The sequence below is a fragment of the Hyperoodon ampullatus genome (assembly GCF_949752795.1).
Source record: "Hyperoodon ampullatus genome assembly, chromosome: 8".
Classification (NCBI taxonomy): Eukaryota; Metazoa; Chordata; class Mammalia; order Artiodactyla; family Ziphiidae; genus Hyperoodon; species Hyperoodon ampullatus.
This window is the reverse complement of record NC_136921.1, coordinates 85,461,154-85,480,690: the sequence shown is the minus strand read 5'-3', so window position 1 is coordinate 85,480,690 and position 19,537 is coordinate 85,461,154. Positions and strand designations below refer to the sequence as shown.

At 40.3% G+C, this 19,537-nt stretch overlaps 1 protein-coding gene across 1 annotated transcript in view; it reads right to left on the bottom strand.

The window, feature by feature from the left end:
• MYO3B (myosin IIIB) overlaps positions 1-19,537 on the bottom strand; it is a gene marked incomplete at both ends in the record, with an annotated part of 382,371 nt that overhangs the window by 269,638 nt on the left and 93,196 nt on the right. The window contains one exon of the mRNA XM_079709748.1: positions 4,487-4,552. Within this exon, the coding sequence (XP_079565874.1) occupies positions 4,487-4,552 (66 nt within the window). The remainder of the gene's footprint in view (positions 1-4,486; positions 4,553-19,537) is intronic.

Genomic DNA, 19,537 nt, shown 5'->3' with positions numbered 1-19,537 from the left:
CGCTTCTATGTGGAATTTAGAAAAATGGTGCAGATGAATTTATTTGCAAAGCAGAAACAGAGTCACAGATGTAGAAAATAAACTTGTGGTTATCAAAGGGGGAAGGGGGGAACGGGATGAATTGGGAGATTGGGATTGACATATATACACTACTAATGATAACTAATGAGAACCTACTGATAGCACAGGGAACTCTACTCAGTGCTCTGTGGTGACATAAATGGGAAGGGAATCTGAAAAAAGAGGGGATATATATATATATATATTATATATATATAATATATATATATATATATATAATTCACTTTGCTGTATAGCAGAAGCTAACACAACATTGTAAAGCAACTACACTCCAATAAAAATTAATAAAAAAATAATAAAAGTCATCTAACACCATGTGTCACAAGGACTAATATGAAATCTATGACATAGGCTACAGACCTGGTTTCTTACAAGATCTAAACTCAGCATTTGGTGCGAAATAAACAGAATATGCTGGCTAGAGTCTGGAGCACCTACTTTATTATGCATTTTGCTTATTTTGGATGATGCTAAACCTGTCATTGCCACGGTTCCCAGGAGAACAGTATATTCCAGGTATGTGTGGATACTGCACTGTGTTTCAAACCTCAAGTCATACTGAGTCACTTCTTGGTTTATACCATGAGAGAAGCAGATTTTATCAGCTGAGTTTGTAAGTGGAGTACAAGTGAGATTGAATCAGGCCCTCGGTGTCTTTAGATGATCTATTAGGTAATCTAAATTAGATGCTCTTCAGGGAGATATAACCTTGAAACACACAGCTTTATTTGTTCTTCTCATAAAGGAAAAAAAAATCCCAATTTTTCAAAGTGAGAAAGAAGTTGGGTTGCATTTATAAGTATATTGATCAATGTATGTTTAGAGGTGAGAGGAGAATTGGGGTTTTTTTTAATTAGAATTTTTTTTTAGCTTCTCCATGAATTTTTATTAATTTACCAATTCCCTATAGCTCAAGGGATGCTAATTAATTCAAGAAACCGTAATAGCTAATCATTGGCTAAATAAATCTAAAATGGAGAGAGTCTGTCACTGGAGATACCACTACTCATTTTAATTAAAATTACCAATTTGTGAAGTAATGTAAATAAAGGTTACTGTATCCTTCTACTCAGGAAGTATTAACATTGTGCATGGCCACCTGAGAACCCATGAGGACTTAAAAAGCCAAGAATACTTGTAGAATCTTATCAATTTCTGAGTTAGAATATTTATCATTCCAAGCGCGTTGTTCATTGACATTACAAACCTATGTGGAATTAAGCTGCCTTGAAACACAAAATGGAGAATGGCAAAGGACTGAGAATTGTTGCCTTGAAGGGAATACACTCAATGTCAAGGAATCAACCACCCCAAAATGATTACTTTATAAACATTCAGGCCTAGAGAAAAGCAGATGTTCCAGGTCTGAGTTTCAATTTTTAAGGAATAAATTTATGCAAACGCCCATTTGTTTTAGTACTTTAGTAGCTAGAGTGATCTCACCTTGTTAACATTCAGTGCAACTGCTTATAGCCATTCTAATGTCATTTGCAGGGATAGGAAAGGTGTCACCTCAACATTTCATGACTAAATGGCAGGGCTTGACCATGATGTTCACCCTAGGAATCAGACACACCTGCACACTTAGCTGCTCAAGCCAGCCAACCCTGGAAAGCAGTGTGTGCGTGGGCAACCATATAGTTCAAGTCATCACTGAGTCCAAAGCTGAGCAGCCATAGTGCTCTTGATGGATTTGCCCTTGACGAAGAGAAATCCATCTTTATTGTCTCACTAGTCAGCTCAAGAGCCATTGATAAAGTCCTAAATCTAATTCTTTTTTTTTTTTTTTTTTTTTGCGGTACTCGGGCCTCTCACTGTTGTGGCCTCTCCCGTTGCGGAGCACAGGCTCCGGACGCGCAGGCTCAGCGGCCATGGCTCACGGGCCCAGCCACTCCGCGACATGTGGGATCCTCCCGGACCAGGCCACGAACCCGTGTCCCCTGCATCGGCAGGCGGACTCTCAACCACTGCGCCACCAGGGAAGCCCTCTAATTCTTAATAAAACCCCAAAAGTTTTAGAGGCAAAATGAAAAAGCATAGTTCACAGATACCTTTTGGCCAAAGGTTGGGAAACTATGTTTGTTTTTTAGTCCAAAGACCTGAAATTAGTTTGAACTGAAAAAAGGAGTGACATCCTTTAGGACCAAGGTGAAGCTGCCAAAGGAAAATTGTTATCTTATCAAAAGGCTACTTCTGAATGGAGCCTCCTGACACAGAAGTCTGGCTGGGACTTGAACCAGATAAACTTGTTATGCAAATAGCTTTAGCCAAAGGGGAAAGGGCTGATAATGAAATCGCCACAAAGCCAACCACACATTACAGAGGTGACAAAAAACATCAAGCAGTGACCTACCATATGGATAAAAAGCAGTGCAGAATTTATGTGAGCATCATGTTTAATTTATCATAACTAAGCTGTCAGGAGTCATGCTTTGACAAATGCATAACAAACATATAAATGAGTCAATTATCACTAACGACCACAGGTTCAAAACCAAACAGGCTGATGTTTCCTTTCTTTTTTTTTTTAACCCTCAAAATAGGTTTACTAATAGGATTTCGGACCTTAAAATCTCTCCTCCTGTCTCTAAAGTAAGAAGGCTGGAAACACATCTGAAAAACACTAAGCCATAGCCTGGTACTTACATCCTGCCTCTGCTCTCACTCATGCACTTATTTCTCTTCTCTTCTCTTCTCTTCTCTTCTCTTCTCTTCTCTCTCTCTCTCTCTCTCTCACACACACTCACACACACACACACACACACACACACACACACACACACACACACAGTTCCCTGTCTACACAGCTGTGATCACTGGGCTGCAGCCTGGTCAATCCCTTCAGACCCCCGCAGCAACAATGAGAAGCCATAAGGTCCTCTGGTGAGTGGTGACCATCATGGACCAAGAAAGACTGAAATTACTGAATTGACTCTGTTATGGTTCAGCAGTCACGTGGGGACAGGGTATTAAAGGTTTTAAAGCTGTTAAAAATTTTCTTGTCCTGTTTATTCTTTAGAAAGAACTAGTTTAGTTTACTCTAATACAATGCACTGTGGCCCCATTTACAATGGGAATTGAAGAAATTTTCTGGATAATTCAGGCTAAAAAACTTTTCCTAAATTACCAGATAATCACCTTCCCACCTCAGTCCCAGCAATAATGAAAATTTTATAATCTGGAGGTCTTAATCCTTCATCCTTTTTCCCTTTCCCTCCCAATACGAGCAAGGTAAGTATAAAAATAAACCAAGGCTCTCTCTTAAATAGACATTTCTAACCCAGTGAGTGTCTTTGTTTACATTTAATTAGAGATTTGAATAAATAGAATGAAATAGAAAATTAAAATTACATTTGGTAGTCTGGCTCCTTTATGAAACCAAAGGACATTATTTGGGAATAGTGGGTAGTTTTCTACCTAAAAATATAAAATATAATAATTAGTTCCTAATCTTGAGAGTTACATTCCTAAAAATCTTGTAAAAGGAAAACTCATGATTGAAGAATCTCAGATGTTATGGGGAAAACAGGACTGGGGGGCTGAGGTCAGGAAAGAATCCATGAACACCTAAAATATATAATATTTTCACTAATAAAACCAATAAGGACAAGTCATTAAATAAATAGAAGACTGATGACATTTTTCCATATCTTAAATTAGTAATAAAGCACACAATCACTTAATTTCTATTTACCTTCCTTGGTTCATTAGAACCTTTTCAGACACTCTACTCTGTAGTTTCAACAAAATGCTTTTGCTTTGCCCCTGACGTATGCATACTAAAGGCATTGTTTTCTACATTGAGTCCTCCATTCTAGTATCAACACTTTTCTAAGTCTAAAGCAACTCAGAATGAGCGCATTTGGAATTCTCAGAGTTGGGGAAGACATAAGCAGATTTAAATGGCATATAACAGGATTTGGCATATAACAGGATTTGCCATAAAGAAAAATCAACAGTAGAGAAGGACTTCTATACTGTATTTAACCCTGAAAGTCCCAACCCTATCATCAATTATGTACCTTTATTTCCAAATCTATCCAAGCAATGCTGTGCTCAGTATAAGAACACAAACATACTCTTGAAGAAGTATACAGAAACCAAACTTTGGTGAGTGGGTCAAATCACATTTTAGAGGCATCACGAGAGCTTGGTATAGGAAAGTGTATCTGTGAATATGTAATGTGGTTTTCCAGGCCAGCAGCTTAGAGAAGGTCAGTCAAGGGCATCTGTGTGCAGCAATGAAATGAAAAGGAAAACTCTTTGGCTCCAGCCTTTGCCAGCAAAATCACTGGAACCCTAGCATAACAACTTCTAGCACCAAGTCAATTCCACACCTTGGACTTCTCCAATCACTGTCCAAGGACTTGCTGGATGAGCAATTTTCAGTGGAAGAAATACTCACTGTGAAATGAAGTGGTTGAATTCCTCACACCATTTTTCCGGATGAAGTAAAGTAGGTGGAGGATTTCTGAAAAATAAAAGCAATTTTTTTCTTACAAAGAAAGGGTTCCGTTAAAAGCAAAATATCAACTTGCCTTTACTGATACTGTTCTAAATAGCTCTGATAAAATCTATTCTTATTTCTTCCTGGGTGAGAGTCATTCACCAATGATAAATTATAAAGTGTCAGCCCCTACTCATTTAGTGGCTCATTTCCATTGACTGAAGGCCAATCATGTCCACGGCTTTCTGCAGGACCTCTGAGGGTTACACAGATCAACAACATTCCTCAAGGAGCAGACACTGTAATGAAGGGTGAGGCAAGCACACAGCCACTATAACTGAGAGCTGAGTATTATTAGTGCCATAAGAAAGCTATAAACCGAGTGCTAGGGGCTTGAGAGAAATAGACTTTTAATTTTACAGGATTTTCAGATCATTATACTACCATTTGAATTAATTATGTGATGCAATTAAAGTATACTTATAAATTCACTGGTCACGTTTTTAACTCTTTCCTATATGTCAACCTCTGCAATAGGTACTGGAGAAAGCAAAACCACTAAGACAAGTTTCAGACCCCAAGAAGATCCTGGGTAGCAAGGAGGACAACACCTAATACAACTAAGTACTGGCGGTCCAAGAGAACTAGAGAACTGTGGAGAGACTCTGGTAACCAGACCATTTCCTGGTGGGAAGGCAGGAAAAGGAAAAAGTAAGAACCCTGCATTTGGCTGAATATTTACCCAAAGAGAATCAATTTTAAAACAGAAGGGACATTACCTTTAATTGATAAGAATCTTTTCTTTCTAGCTATTAATGGAAATAGGGGTTTGTAAGCAAGTCAAGTTCAGCAAATGAAGAAAGTTACATTTCTGCACACCTGAATTATGACTGTAAATCTTAAACCCATTATACACCTTTGTATATATAACCCTTCACTTGGGCTCTAACTGCTTCCTAAAGCCATAGATTGCTCAGCCTCCACAGGCAGAGGCAGGGGAAGCAGCAAGAATGACCAGAAATTTTAAAACTGTATCAGATAATGTGATTGTAATTTGCCTCTTCAATACCGTTCCTTTTTTCATTTCTTCTAGTACAGTTTTTATTCTGGCACAATGCTGCCATATATATTTTCCTGAGTTCCTTGCATCTAGATGTGGCCATGCGACTGCGTTCTGGCCAAATGATATATTACTAAAATTGTTCTGTGGTGTTTCCAGAAAGTCTTCTTAAAAGACGGGAGACATGCCATTTTTTTCTTCCCCCTATTTGCTTCCTGGAGCATGGATATGATGGCTGGAGCCTGAGCAGCCATTTTGGACATGAAATGAAAATGAGAGCTATGAGCTGAGTATGGCAAAGAAGGTAGATAGGAAACTGGATTCATGATGACACTGTAAAGCTGCCATACCAGCTCTAGACTGCTTCTCCCTAGTCTTCCTTAACAGGAAAGAGAAATAAACTTCCATCTTCTTTAAGCCATTGTTATATGCAATTAGTCCTAATTGAGCTGATCATATTTCAGATTATTATCCTATTACACGATTAGAACATAATTTGATAAGTATATCACAACTACAAAGGTAAGTGGAAGCATAATAAGGGGGCAACTTACCCAATCTGGGGAGTCCCAGAAGACTTTAAAAAGAAAATGAACTTGAGCTGGCCCCTGAAGATTGGTTGGATTTTTCAAGACAAAGGAGAAGGAAGACATTTCAGGCTTAGGAAACAAGATGTACCAAGTCACAGAAGTGTAAAAAAGTCTGGTAGGTTCAAAGAACATGAGTAAGTTTTTGAGGCTAGACTATATGATTCTTTCAGGTCTGGAGAGAGAGCAGAAGGGAAGGATGAGGTGGGAAGGAAGAATGATGAGAGGAAATATACGGTTTCCCCATTCTGCATAAGAATTTAATCATCCTTCAGATCGTCTGGTTCAAAGACCCAAAGGAAAATTATCTGTGTACCCACCTAGAAAGAGTAACAGTTGAAAGTTGCCCTTCAGTTATTTTGGAGGCAGCCTCTATCTCATTCATTTCATTCAACAATATTTGCCTTTATCTTTCCCTGGCTTTCTTTAAATAATAAAAGTACCATCACATAACTTCTGCTTTAATACCAGCATGGCCGACCTGTTCTTACTGGCTCCAGCTGTTTGAGATTGTACATCCATATGTCCTCCCAGTTCACCTCTGTGGGCATCTCTCAGTGAGCAGCTTACCCTACATCATCTCTACAGCCCTCTCCAGAGCTCAAACTTCCCTTGCTCTGCTCAGGTTTCCTGCTCATTCTGCTCTCACAGGGGTCAGTTCCACAGAGAAGAGGTGCTCAAGAAATCTATTGTCTAACACACTTCATCCACCCCCAAAACCGTTAACCATTTTTGGGTGTGGATGAAGAAGTTACTTGTAGACAGAGTAACAGACTTGATTAAACCCTAGTAAGCTTGACCTTGGCCAGCCGAGCATGGAGGGATAACCCTCTACTGCAATTAGAGAATGACCTGGCAAGGGTCCACCAGAGGAATGGATGGAAGTGTCAATACTTGTGTAGAGAACACTGTCCACTGTCCCTTCCCTGTTTTCAGTCTGTCCCTCAGCAGGAACCATGGGCAGGGGCTACTGTTTATTTGTTGGTCTGAACCTCTGTAGGAGGACACAGAGGAAAGCAGCAGATTGCCACCCACCCAGGCCACCACCAATCCATGGTGGCCTCACATGAACCCCACACAAGGAAACACTTTCTCTGAAGCTTGGCATCATAGGAATTTGGTTTTAGAGAAGCTCATTTGAACTTGTAGATGCCCTGCCTTTCCTGGAGTCCATCCATCATACTTAGGTTCAGTAAATTGAGGTATTGTGAAAGATTACTATCTGAGTATAATGGAAACTAAAAGGAATTTGAAGGCTTTACAGTACTTTGTTTGCATTGGCAATATAAACTCTAGTTCTCCTGCCATCCAGGAAGAGCACCAAATAATAAAAATTGCACCTTTTTGGCTCCTCTCAACACTACAGATGCAAATTGCAACCTTGCCCAAAGCATCTCTCCCTGAAAGGAGAGATGCTTCATATTCAATGTGATAGAAGACTCAGTGCATAGCTGAGATAGGCAGGCATCACTCAGGTATGTGTATGGATGCTGAGAGCAGGATGTATGAATGGTGAGTCCTGAAAGGTCCACGAACCTGAATAACAAGCGCTCATTTGGATAATGTTTATAAACAGATAATGTTTATAAACATACCAAGGCAATGTAGAAAACAGATTAGTCAGTAAAGGAAAATGACTATTTTCGATTTGAGGTTTGCCTGCCCGGATTTTATTCCTGTGTTTGGACCCTAAATTCAATTTCTACAAAATGATCCCCTGCACACAGACAGGATTAGGGCTACATGAGGCTAGCAGCAAGGGGCGATGCCCACTTTTGACATCATAATCCTGGGTCCAGCAAATACGATGGAGATAAAGTTAACCTTCTTCCCCCAAAGCCTCTGTGGAACAAAATGATTTGCTGAACAGTCAAACTGAATTCATTTCAGTTTCTGAAATAGAGAAGCAGCTGATTGGATGAAGGGGGGTACCTGACCTCAGGACAACCAATCCAAATTTAATCTGGTAACCTACGCCAAGGCATGACCCCAAATGATAAGCTGGGTCAATTCGATTCTCTTTAGAAGGTTTTCCTTTTTTTTCACCTTGAACTGAGAAACAAAACAAACAAACAAACAAACAAACAAAAAACCAGGAGAATGAGGCACTTCAGTAATGGGAGCTGAAGCTGAAAGATCCATGGTGACGAGGCAGATGGGAGAGGCCATGGAGTACACTGTACAAACTGGTTTTAGGAAGCAGATACTAGGAACAGGCAGGAAACCAGGGAACGAGAAGAAAGCAGGCCAAGTAGAGGAGAAAGGAAGAAATGAGCCATGAGGAACCCAGACCCCATGATGGGAGACCATGTAGGTTTTTCTTCAGTTTCTTTTGTGAGTGCTTCTCCCTCTGGTGTACCTACAATATTATTGGCCCCAGCATTCTGTTCTTAGCTCTATTCTCCTCCCGTTCTACACGTTCACTGAGGGCTCACTATACGTCATCAGCTTCCTAATCTATATCTCTTGCCTCAATTTTTCCTCTGCCTTTTGGCTGGTGCATCCAGCTACTTATTAGAAGTTTCATTTTGATTTCCCAGGGGCACCTTAAAGTCAGCATGTTCAAAACCAAACTCATCATTTTCCCCTAAATCTGCATTCTACCTGGTTGTTGAAGTCAGAAACTTGAGTTCACCCCTCTCCATTGACCTCACATCCAACTTGAAAAGGCAGAATAAGGGTTCCCCTTATTAAAGAAGTCCACATTCTAATGCCCAGAGCCTGTGAACATGCTACCTTCCACGGCAAAAGGGACTTTGCTGATGTGATTAAGGTTAAGGACCTGGAGATGGAAGATTACCTTGGATTATCTGGATGGACTCAATTTAATCTCAGGTCCTTTAAAGCAGAAAAGAGAGGCAGAAAGAAAGAAGAGGCAGGACAGATTCAAAGTGTGAAAGGTGCTCTACTGGCCACTGTTGGCTCTGAAGATGGGGGAAGGGAGCCATGAGCCGAGGAATGCAGGTGGCCTCTGGAAGATGGGAATGGGCCTCAGCTAACACCCAGCAAGGAAATAAGGACCTCAATTCTACAAATGCAAGAAACTGAATTCTGCTAATGACCTGAATGAACAAGGAAATCAGTTCTCCCCTAGAGCCTCCACAAAGGGGTACAGCCCTGCTGACACCCAGATTTTAGCCCAGTGAGACCCACGTCAGATTTCTAAGCTACAGAACTGGAAGGCAATAAATCTGTGCTGTTTTAAGATGTTAAATTTGTTAGAAAAGCAATAGAAAACTAATACATCAATCAAGCACCAATACCTATCAGTTCTACTTCCTAAATTCCTTTCTTATCACCCCATCCCCTCCTTCACAGCCGAGTTCAGTCACATCATCTCCATCCGCCTACTCCAGTAGCCTCCTTATTTTTCTCTTTCCCTCTATCCTCATCTCCCTCTAATCCACCTTGCACTTGGCAGCTAGAATTTCTTTATAACATACAAATCTGACCTTGTTATTTTCTTGCTCAAAATTCTTCAGTAGATCTACACTGCCAGCATGATAAAATGTCAACTATTTTGCATTATATACAGATGGCCTTGCCTGCCTATCTACCCAATCCCATCTCAAACCACCTGCCTATGCTCACCCAATGCTGCAGTACTGGACTGGGCAGAGCTTGCAGCTCCTAAAGCAAGTCCTGTTCTTTCATGCCTTGGGGGTCTTTGTACATGCTATACCTTCAGTTTCAGAATGCTCTCCCCAATTTGTCAACCTAGCAGGCTCCTACTCATGCTTCATGTGTATCTTTAGTACCCAGCACAGCAGCACTCAGTAAATTTTTGCTGAATGAATGACTACATGAAGGAATGCACACAAACATACATATACTGTAAGTAAACCAAGAAATGATACCAGGACAAAATATGACCTCGGTCCCCAAAGTAGCATAAAGTTAGGCAAATGTGGAACAGCTCCTTTGGATGTGAGCAACTTCACAGCAAGCAGGGTTTGAGGAACCAAGGAGTCCCCTTAGGTAGTAACTTGAGTTGGATTTGACAATATAAGCCTCATCTCTCATCATTTGGGCTACCTTTGTAGCCCAAATGTCGCCAGGTCCCTGAACATATCTGACTAAAGTGAGCAAATCAATCATGATTTAAACTGCATTAAAGACACTATCTAATGTCAGGACCACTATATACATGCATGGGGGTTGGAGACAGAAGAGGATCAATACTAATAATTATCCCATGTTGAGTGGTATTACAGTATACCAAGCTCCATGCGAAGTGCTTCACATGTAGGACAACAGAACATCACAACAATCATATTCCTATTGAAATAACAATAGGAGTTATTATTCCAGTTTCACAGGTGGGGAAAATGCAGCTTAAAAGAAGGAATTTGCTTAAAAACATCCAACTAAAAAGTGGAAGGGTCAGGTTTCAAGGAGGTATTTCTGTCTCCAATGTCTACCACACTGTTCTCTGTATTTCATCTAATGAAGAATCCATTACTCTGGAAGGTGAATGAAGAGAACATACATGCAAAAAATGACAGAAAAACAATTAGCAAGCAATACCTCTAAGAAGGTGCAAAATAAAGTCCTCTAATATTAAAGCACACTCAACAAGGAGACGCTGAGTAAAAGATTTATCAATGGGACTGAGTTAATTAAGAAAGACTTCCTGGAAGTTGTCAATTTTGAGGCAGGTCCTAAACAGGATATATCAACCATTTGGTGAGAGGGGGAGGGTGTTAGGAAAGGAGGAGAATGTAGGGAGGAAGATATAAAGACTGAAGCATAATAGTTAATAAATAAGCAATAACATACAGTTAAAGAAACACAGGAGTGTGTTCAAAAGCTATTCTATGTCTTTACTCATAAAAGCAATAAAGCAAGACATTTGAGCACAATGAACTATTCTGAGAGTGTTAAACACTGCAACAACAGAGCTGCCATTCTGACAACTGCAAGATTCATTAATGAGGGCGAGTGGTTAGATACGTGCCTACGTCTCATCCTTCAGTATCACCACCTAGCCCCAGCCAAAGCTGCTTTTTGCCCTAAGTCACAGCTTCCCTGTTCAAAATTAATTATTTCAAAATTTTTGTATTTATTTGTAATACATGACTCCATCTTAATATAAAAAAATTCCCCAATGCAGGGACATAGAAAGCAAAGAGCAAAATACCTCTTCATTACCACCCCTAAACCCAGTCTCCTCCCTGCATCAGTATGGCTTGTATTCTCTCAGACATTTTGTTTTTGCATTTAAAAATATTTGTTATAAATATAATATATATATTTTGCTGTGCTATAAATTATAATACAATAAACACAATATAAATTTTATATTAGTATTCATAATATATTTATAGTTGGGGACAGTAGAAATAGGATTATATGCTACACGTAAGTGTCCTGGTACCTATTTTTTCCATTCAGTAACATGGCTTAAAGATCATCCCATGCCAGTTTCACACCCAAATAGTTTTCCATAATGTGTGCAAACTATAGTTTAGCCATACACCCACTGATGGATGTTCAAACTGTTTCTATTTTTTTTTCCCACTGTTAGAAAGAAGGCTGAAATGGTTTACACATGTCATAAGTGATTTCTAACTTTTAAAATGTTTTTTAGGTGGCGGACACCTCCTGTCAGTGAACATTTAGGATCCTGCCATGTAACTCAAATGAAGAGAGAGCAGGTGCTGACTGCCTCATTTTCTCGAGGTGACCCAGTGAGCATTTGTGGAGCAGAGGAGAACGTGCCCACCCACAGGGCTTGCAGGGTTGTGAAGAGCACCCCTGAGTCACCCCCCCCCCCCCAGAACACGCTGTGCATGAGAACTCTGAGTTAGTCAACCCCACCAGGGTCAGACCAAAAATCCTGCTGCTGGGGTCCCCTCTGCCCCTTGCAGGCACCTGCTCCCTGGTTTGGACAGTGGGTATCTCTGGGTAATTATCTTGACACATGGGACACAGACCAAGATTTATTCAAAATATACATATAATTGTGCTGAAGAGGAATCATTTGAAAAAAATTAAATAGCTGAAGATATTTCTTTAACATCAGAAAAGAGATGATATGAAAATGACACAGAAATCAGAAACACAATGCTATGCACTGCACCCTCAGTAAACGTGAAAGGCAGGTCCAGGCTAGAATGGATACCCATGCAGAGGGCTAACTCCACAGTGAAGGCAGCTCTATCAGGGGCAGTCCTCTGAAGCAGGGAAAAGGAGGAAAGAAAAGGTTTGCAAGGACAACGCTAGATGGGAACATGTCTGGAAAGAAGCAAATGTAGGAAAGGAAAAATACCTTTTCTCCTTTACCCTTCAAGTTCTCAACTGGGGCCTCTGTAGCAAAGGACAGACAACAAGAGAAAAGCATACAAATTTCTTTAATATAAGTTTTACATGCATGGGAGCCCTCATAAGGAAATAAAGGCCCGAAGAAACAGTTAAACCTGAGTATGCTGAAGGGTGGAGAGTCTTGGAAAGACGTGATAGAACAAAGAGTATGAGTAAGTGTGGTGAACTGGGGAAACTTAGCAAGGCCTATTCATGCAGGTCCTTTCTGTGTCCACTGTCTTGGTCTTTGGAGGTAAGGATGCTCCTTCCCTCTGGGTGTAGGGAGGAAGAGGGTCTTATGACCTGCTTCTGGGGAAGGTCAGAAAGCCCTTCCTGCACACACGATTTCTCAAATTCCTTCAGTTTGAAATATTCAATATGCCAAGGTCCCATATTCAGGGGTAGCGTGTCCTGAACCGTGTCACAAAAACAAAATGAGCCTAAGTCACATCTCAGCCTTAGATAACCACTGTCTAAGAAAGTAGAGGTTGATTAATACCTATGATAATTTACTCTACAATAACTGAAGAACTTACTAAAAGCAGTGAGGAGAAAAGCAAAGATTTGTACTTGAACTTCAAGCCTGTTGATTCCTTTTTTTTCTGATTCTTAATAACCTAATTTGATCCTGTCCCTTAAATAACACCGTTTGCGATGTTAAGCTATAATCACTAAAATGTAAAGTTACCACATCAAATCACATGGCTCATAATAAACCCATTTTTAACCATTTACCATCAGTAAGTGACAAGATGTTCATTTCCTCTGGCTTTTCAACCCAACAAGAATCTGTTTCAAAGATCATCTCAGAATCCCAAGGTTACATTATGCTCCCCATGTCAGGCCTGTGCTTGAGATAGGGCGTGTCATGGAGCTTTATTAATCCTTGGCCACTACACTAACATTTCAAATGTTTACAAAAGGCATGAACTGCATATTCTAATTCTCTCTAAAGCGCATTGGGGTACCTTTCCCTTCTCTGTACTCTCACTATGTAAACACACAGGACACACAGGCAACTCAGCCATGCATGCAGAGTGCGAGAGAAAGTCAAGGACAATAGAAACTGCTATATCAAGTGGTGTGTGGCTCACTGTCTGAGCCAATGTGGTCATTTGCTGACATCCATTCTTCAATTTCCTCCTTCAACAAGAACTCAGCAATGCCATCAAATCCAACTGTTAGTGTCCAACGTGTCAGGGAAGTAGACCTTGCCCAAGGGCTGGCTAATGACCCTTTTCCTCTGTGGTCCTTTATGCACAGAGTGCAAGTCACAAGTCTATTTTTTTCACACACAGTTTTAAATGTATGATTTATTAATTCATGATTTTAAAGAGATGTGTTTCAAATAGATGACGTTTTCTAAATGTTTTTCCTATCCTCAAATTCTGGACTGTTTCTGTGGGTTCTGTGGGATTGTACTCATTGAAGGTGATCACTAAGGTGTGTCAAAGCATTTTGGAGATACAGAATCACTCCCCAATTAGGTTAGCATTTTAAGAAAAAACAGCTTTATATGTGGTGGGGTGAAAGTCACGGTGATAAGACAGTGGGCCAGGGAACAGGCAAAGCTAAAGAGCATGGGTTAGGCACTCTATGCTTTCCTGGAGTATCCATTTTTCTGGTGATAAGTTATTTAAAGTTGTTTCATATAAAAATCACTGGGGAGTAGCGGAGGGAGAGACAATAAAAAGTAGGACTTCTCCCTGCCTGGGCTCTGAACTAATTGAGGAACAAGAAAAAGGAGTCAGCAGATTGAGTCCGAAATGACACCTTTGTTACTGATAGAGCTGATCTCAGAGAATGTGGATTTTACCTGCAGGAAGTAGGCTTTCTAAGACTGAAAGACAGAGTTAGGCAGACTTATCCAGCTGGTCTTGGGGCCAGGGCTGGGTCCCTCACTCAAGGGCAGAGCCTTGGCCACTGAGCTGAGTGCAGGCTGAGAACAATACACCAGGGCAGGCTGACTCTCAAAAGAAAGGAGAAGGGAAAGAGCTGGGATCTGCACGTCCAGTGCCTTCCCAAATTCACCATTTGCATACATCACTTCTGATCCTCTAGGCTCTATCAGTTTGGGTCCAATCAGAAGACAGGAAAAACACCCATAATTTGAATAGGGAAAATTTAATATAAAGAATTATTAACTAGTCATAGGGGATTAGATACTAAGGAGTGAAGAGAGCTCTAACAAGTACACGAAGAGCAGATATGGGAGCAGCTACCATGTCTAGATGAGAAAGATTATCCGAGGAAGAAACTAATTTGGAAGAGCCCCTGCCCCCAAACTCGAGGCTGAGACTCAGACCTCATTGGAAAAGATGTGACTATGGCCTATGGTGGGTGAAGTTCTCAAGGTAAAACAAGCCAGGGCTGGCAAACAGGAAACCAGCTGCCTGGTGCCTGAGACTCACTAGGAAGCTGCCCAGTGGGTACTGGTAAAACTTGCTGGAGGGTGAGCACCACTGGGTGTCCCAAATGCCACTGATTAGCCAAAGGCCACAGAAACAAGAAGGAAAAGGCTCCCTGAAACCGGGAAGTGGGTCCTTTCCTCTGGCAGTGGCCTTCCAGTGCCCTCTACTGACAAAGCTTAACTTCTGCCATATGGCAAACGAGAAATGTTTATGAGTCCACTCCTGTATCACAAAGCAGGGGAAAGAAGGGTAGATTTGGAGCTGAAAGGCACTAAATTAATAACTGGCACAGGAAAGAAGTGAATGAGAAAACAGAGAGAGGCTAGGAGTCTTACAGAGAGAGGCTAGGAGTCTTACAATGTTCTTTTTTTTTTAAAGATGAAACACCAGATTTTAAGAAATTTCTATTTCAGGGTAGGGGAGGGAAGGATTGGGAGTTTGAGATTAACAGATGCAAACTAGTATATATAGGATGGATAAACAACAAGGTCCTACTGTATAGCACAGGGAACTATATTCAGTAATAAGCCATAATGGAATATAATATGAAAAAGAATACATATCTATAACTGAATTGCTTTGCTATACAGCAGAAATTATCAATAACACAGCATTGTAAATCAACTATACTTCAATAAAATATTTTTTAAAAAAGAAATTTCTATTTCAGGCTTGCAATATGATGCAAGGTAACTTCCAACCATGATCAACTGAATGAGTCCAGTCTCTTCTGCCTTAGGAGCACTTGCTGGATATATTTTAGAGGTAATGAAGAGATAATGGAAAACTTCTTCTTCCCCCACTTAAAAAATCTGTTTTGTCATGGTGCATCAAATTTCCTCATTAAGACTCACTGCTTTCTATCCCAGAAGCTCCTTATTGAAATAGGAATGTTCTGGGAAGCATCCTATCGTAAACCTTTATTGGCCAAAACTTTACTTGGGATAAGAGGCAGACAAGAATAAAAACTTAGAAAAAGGGACCCAGAACAAGGACCAGTGAGGGGACAGGACCACAAACACAAACTTAATCTCTTTGTGATTGTCCATTTCCAGGATTCCAACTTTGTGTGAGCCGAAAAAGTGAAGAGTCAGGTGGCATGACACCTCTTTTTACTCTTTCCTGTCTCTCTGCCTCTAAGACTTCTCTCAACACAGAAAAGGAAACAGTGAAACTCAGTGTGGTTCGAAATACTTCTTCCAGGATCACGGACACAAAGGGGAACTCCTTTTTCTTCTGGGCCTCCTTTCCCACCAACACAGTCACAGGAGTGCTCGGTACAGAATAGGCTGAGGGGAGCTGATAATGGTGCTTCCTCCTAGTCTCTCAAGCCCATTCTGGAACCCGAGACTTTCCCTTAAGCTGGACCATTTTCTTCTGTACCATCTAATATTATTTCTGGGGTCTGAGTCCTTAATTTCTTGAGAGCTTATTATGTATAATAAGCACTGTGCTAAGAATTCACTCATTTAATCCTCACATAAACTCTCTGAAGCAGGTTATACAACTCCCTATTTTAGAGATAAAGAAACCAAGGCTTAGAGCAGTTCAGAAGCTGGTAATGGTGTGGTCAGGCTTCCGGTGCAGGCAGCCAGATCCCGAAGAACACAATTGCAACCAATGCGCCATCCTGCTTCCCCACCTGGGAATTTCTCTTGGTTAATTAGACACCACAGTATCTTTAGATTCTGCCAGAGCAATTTATGTCCTTTTAATAGGGGAATATGGGTCGGATTTAATAAGCCAGTTGTCTTTCTGACATCCCTCAACTTAAACGCAGTACTCTTCAGATAACCAAGACATTAGCAAGCAAATCCAAAGAACATTCTGTTTGGGATGCAAAATGATCAGTAATAGGGAGTATGAGCTCAGAATGTTTTCATCTGTTGAGTTTTATGCATCCTCTGTCATTCAGCTCCTTCTAAAGTCACAGCTGGTAAAACCAAATGGGTCATTTTACCCCAATCAGACTAACGTCACAGTTCAAGAAGCACCATTTGTCCTCTAAGGCAAAGCCATGCACCTAATTACAACACACTGTTAATAAATTTATAATAGACAAACAGAAATTGACTGCTATGGATTTATTTTTCCCCAGCAAAGCAAAACCATTTAAAGGGCATTTTGCACAGCTATTTCTTCTTTTATGTTTCAGTAAAGTTAGCAATATATTCTAGACAGGAAAAAGCAGAGCAGACCTCAGATGAACAGATTGTATCATCAGATCCTACCACATTGTCACTAATGGGGGAAATTAGCAGCTGAACATCAACACCTGTCACCATGAGCAGACCCTGGCACACACACCAGGTAGGAAGACTGTGCAGCTCCTTAGAGCAATCTGAGCCTAGGCCACCAGAGCCAGCGTGCATGCCAATGCTCACAGAAGCAGGCTCCATTTAAACTCAAGTGGATATATTAAATGCCAGGGGAGATGCAGCTGCAGTTCCTAAGGAAGACTGGGTGTTTTTAAGTGTGAGCTCTGAAGATGTTTTATGGAGATTGTGCTAACTGCCAGTGGAACCACACAGACTTAGGCAGAGAGGCTCGCCCCAGTAGAAACCACTGAACATTCATCCCCTTGCAAGGGCAAAAGGTACCACCAGAGCAGCAACCCCCTCTAACACCTGGGTGGCTTGAGTCATGTCTCCAGTGGGCAGATAGGGCCAATTGTTTCACCAACCTCAAGATCAATTGCAGTCATTGAAACTGAATGAATTATGTTGCAAGTCCTGGCAGTCTGTAAGCAAGCCCAAGTGAACAAGCCCACATTTATTTCTCTGACATCATAAGCATGTCTTTTCTTTACATGGGCTTTGACCATTTTCCTACCTGGTTGCTTAGCAACCTTTTGAAAGAACAGAAATATGGGAGAGGGATGCTGGAGACACACCAATGAATGAATTTGTATTTATTTCACAGATTCCTTTTCAAAAATCAATCTGTTGTCCCTCCTGGGGGGTGGGTGGGTGGGGGAGGAGGGGCTGTGTTATATTATCATATAACTGTGCTGCTACTCTTATAGCAGGAACATACAATGCCAGCAAGTATATTTATACAAGCATACTCAGCAAACAGAGGGCAGGGGAGGTATCACTGGTTACTGCACGTTAAGAATATTAAGAACAAATACATCAACATCAAGTCAAAAGAAACATACTGAGTAAACACAATGCCCATTTCACTGTTCTCTCTCAGGAAGGTCTCAGACCATGCCTGAGGAAAACCTGTAATCTCTCTCATTTCCTCCTGGTTGTGAGTGGCTGGTGAACAACACAGCATTCTCATCTGCCTGGTATCCTTTCTTTTGCTAAATAATATTTCCCTACAAAAAGTACCCATTCCATTCAGATGCTCAAGTTTATTTGCAAGGAATTGAGCAAAGTAGCCTCCCATGATTCTTTTAATTTCCTCAGTGTCTGTGGTTACTTTCCTCTTTTTAAAAAAATTTTGTATGTTAAAACTTTACTTTTTCATGATTAGTTAACAATTCATCTATTTTATTATTTTTATCCAAAAAGAGCTTATGGGGGCTTCCCTGGTGGCGCAGTGGTTGAGAGTCCGCCTGCCGATGCAGGGGACACGGGTTCGTGCCCCAGTCCGGGAAGATCCCACATGCTGCAGAGTGGCTGGGCCTGTGAGCCATGGCCGCTGGGCCTGCGCGTCCAGAGCCTGTGCTCTGCAACGGGAGAGGCCACAGCAGTGAGAGGCCCGCATACCGTAAAAGAAAAGAAAAAAGAGCTTATCATTTATATATTGGTTCTATTGTTTCCTATATTTTTGCTTCATTAATTTCCACTTCTATTTTATTAAATTCCTTCCTCTACTTCACTTGGGTTTAAACTTTTTTTTTTTAATTTCTTGTGTTGGAAGCTTAATGCATTTACTTTCATTCTTTCTTGATTATTAATATAAGTATTTAGAGCTATGAATTTGCCTCTAATCCCTGCTTTAACTATTTCCTATTAATTCTGATATGTAGTACTTTGATAATTATTACTTTCTACATATTCTTCAACTTTCATTTAGATTTTCTTTTAAGCCTAAGTTGTTAAAGATGATTTTGTTTTTTTCATACCCAGATGGCAGGTAATTTTTGTTTTCTGTGCTTGTTTATTTCTAGTTTGTTTGCACTGTGGACAGTGAATGTTGTCTGTACTGTTTATACTTTTGGAATCTGAGAATGCCTCTGTAGTCTTTGTAATAGGCACAACTTAAGTATATATATTTTTATATAATATATGCAAATAATATATCATATATATGATATTTTATATATATACACATATATATAAAACCTTGTCCCTCAAGAATAGAGAATGCTCCTCTTTTCAAGCACTCTTGAAACATTCATAAAAACTTATAGTATTGCTTACTTTTTTTAATGTATTACAACTGTCATGGAATGAAAGAGGTTCAATAAATAACTTCTGCAATTAATGTATAACTCCTTGTACCTTCTGCTTTATGAATGTGATGCCATAAATAGATATACATCTTATATCTTCATTAAAAAATAGCACCTATTAAAAAGTGCCCTTCTTGGACTAATTTAATGTTCTTGGTCCTGAATTCAATATTGTCTCATATTAAGAACACAGTGTTATAATTATTGCTTTACAAAATCATGTATCTTTTAGAGAAATTA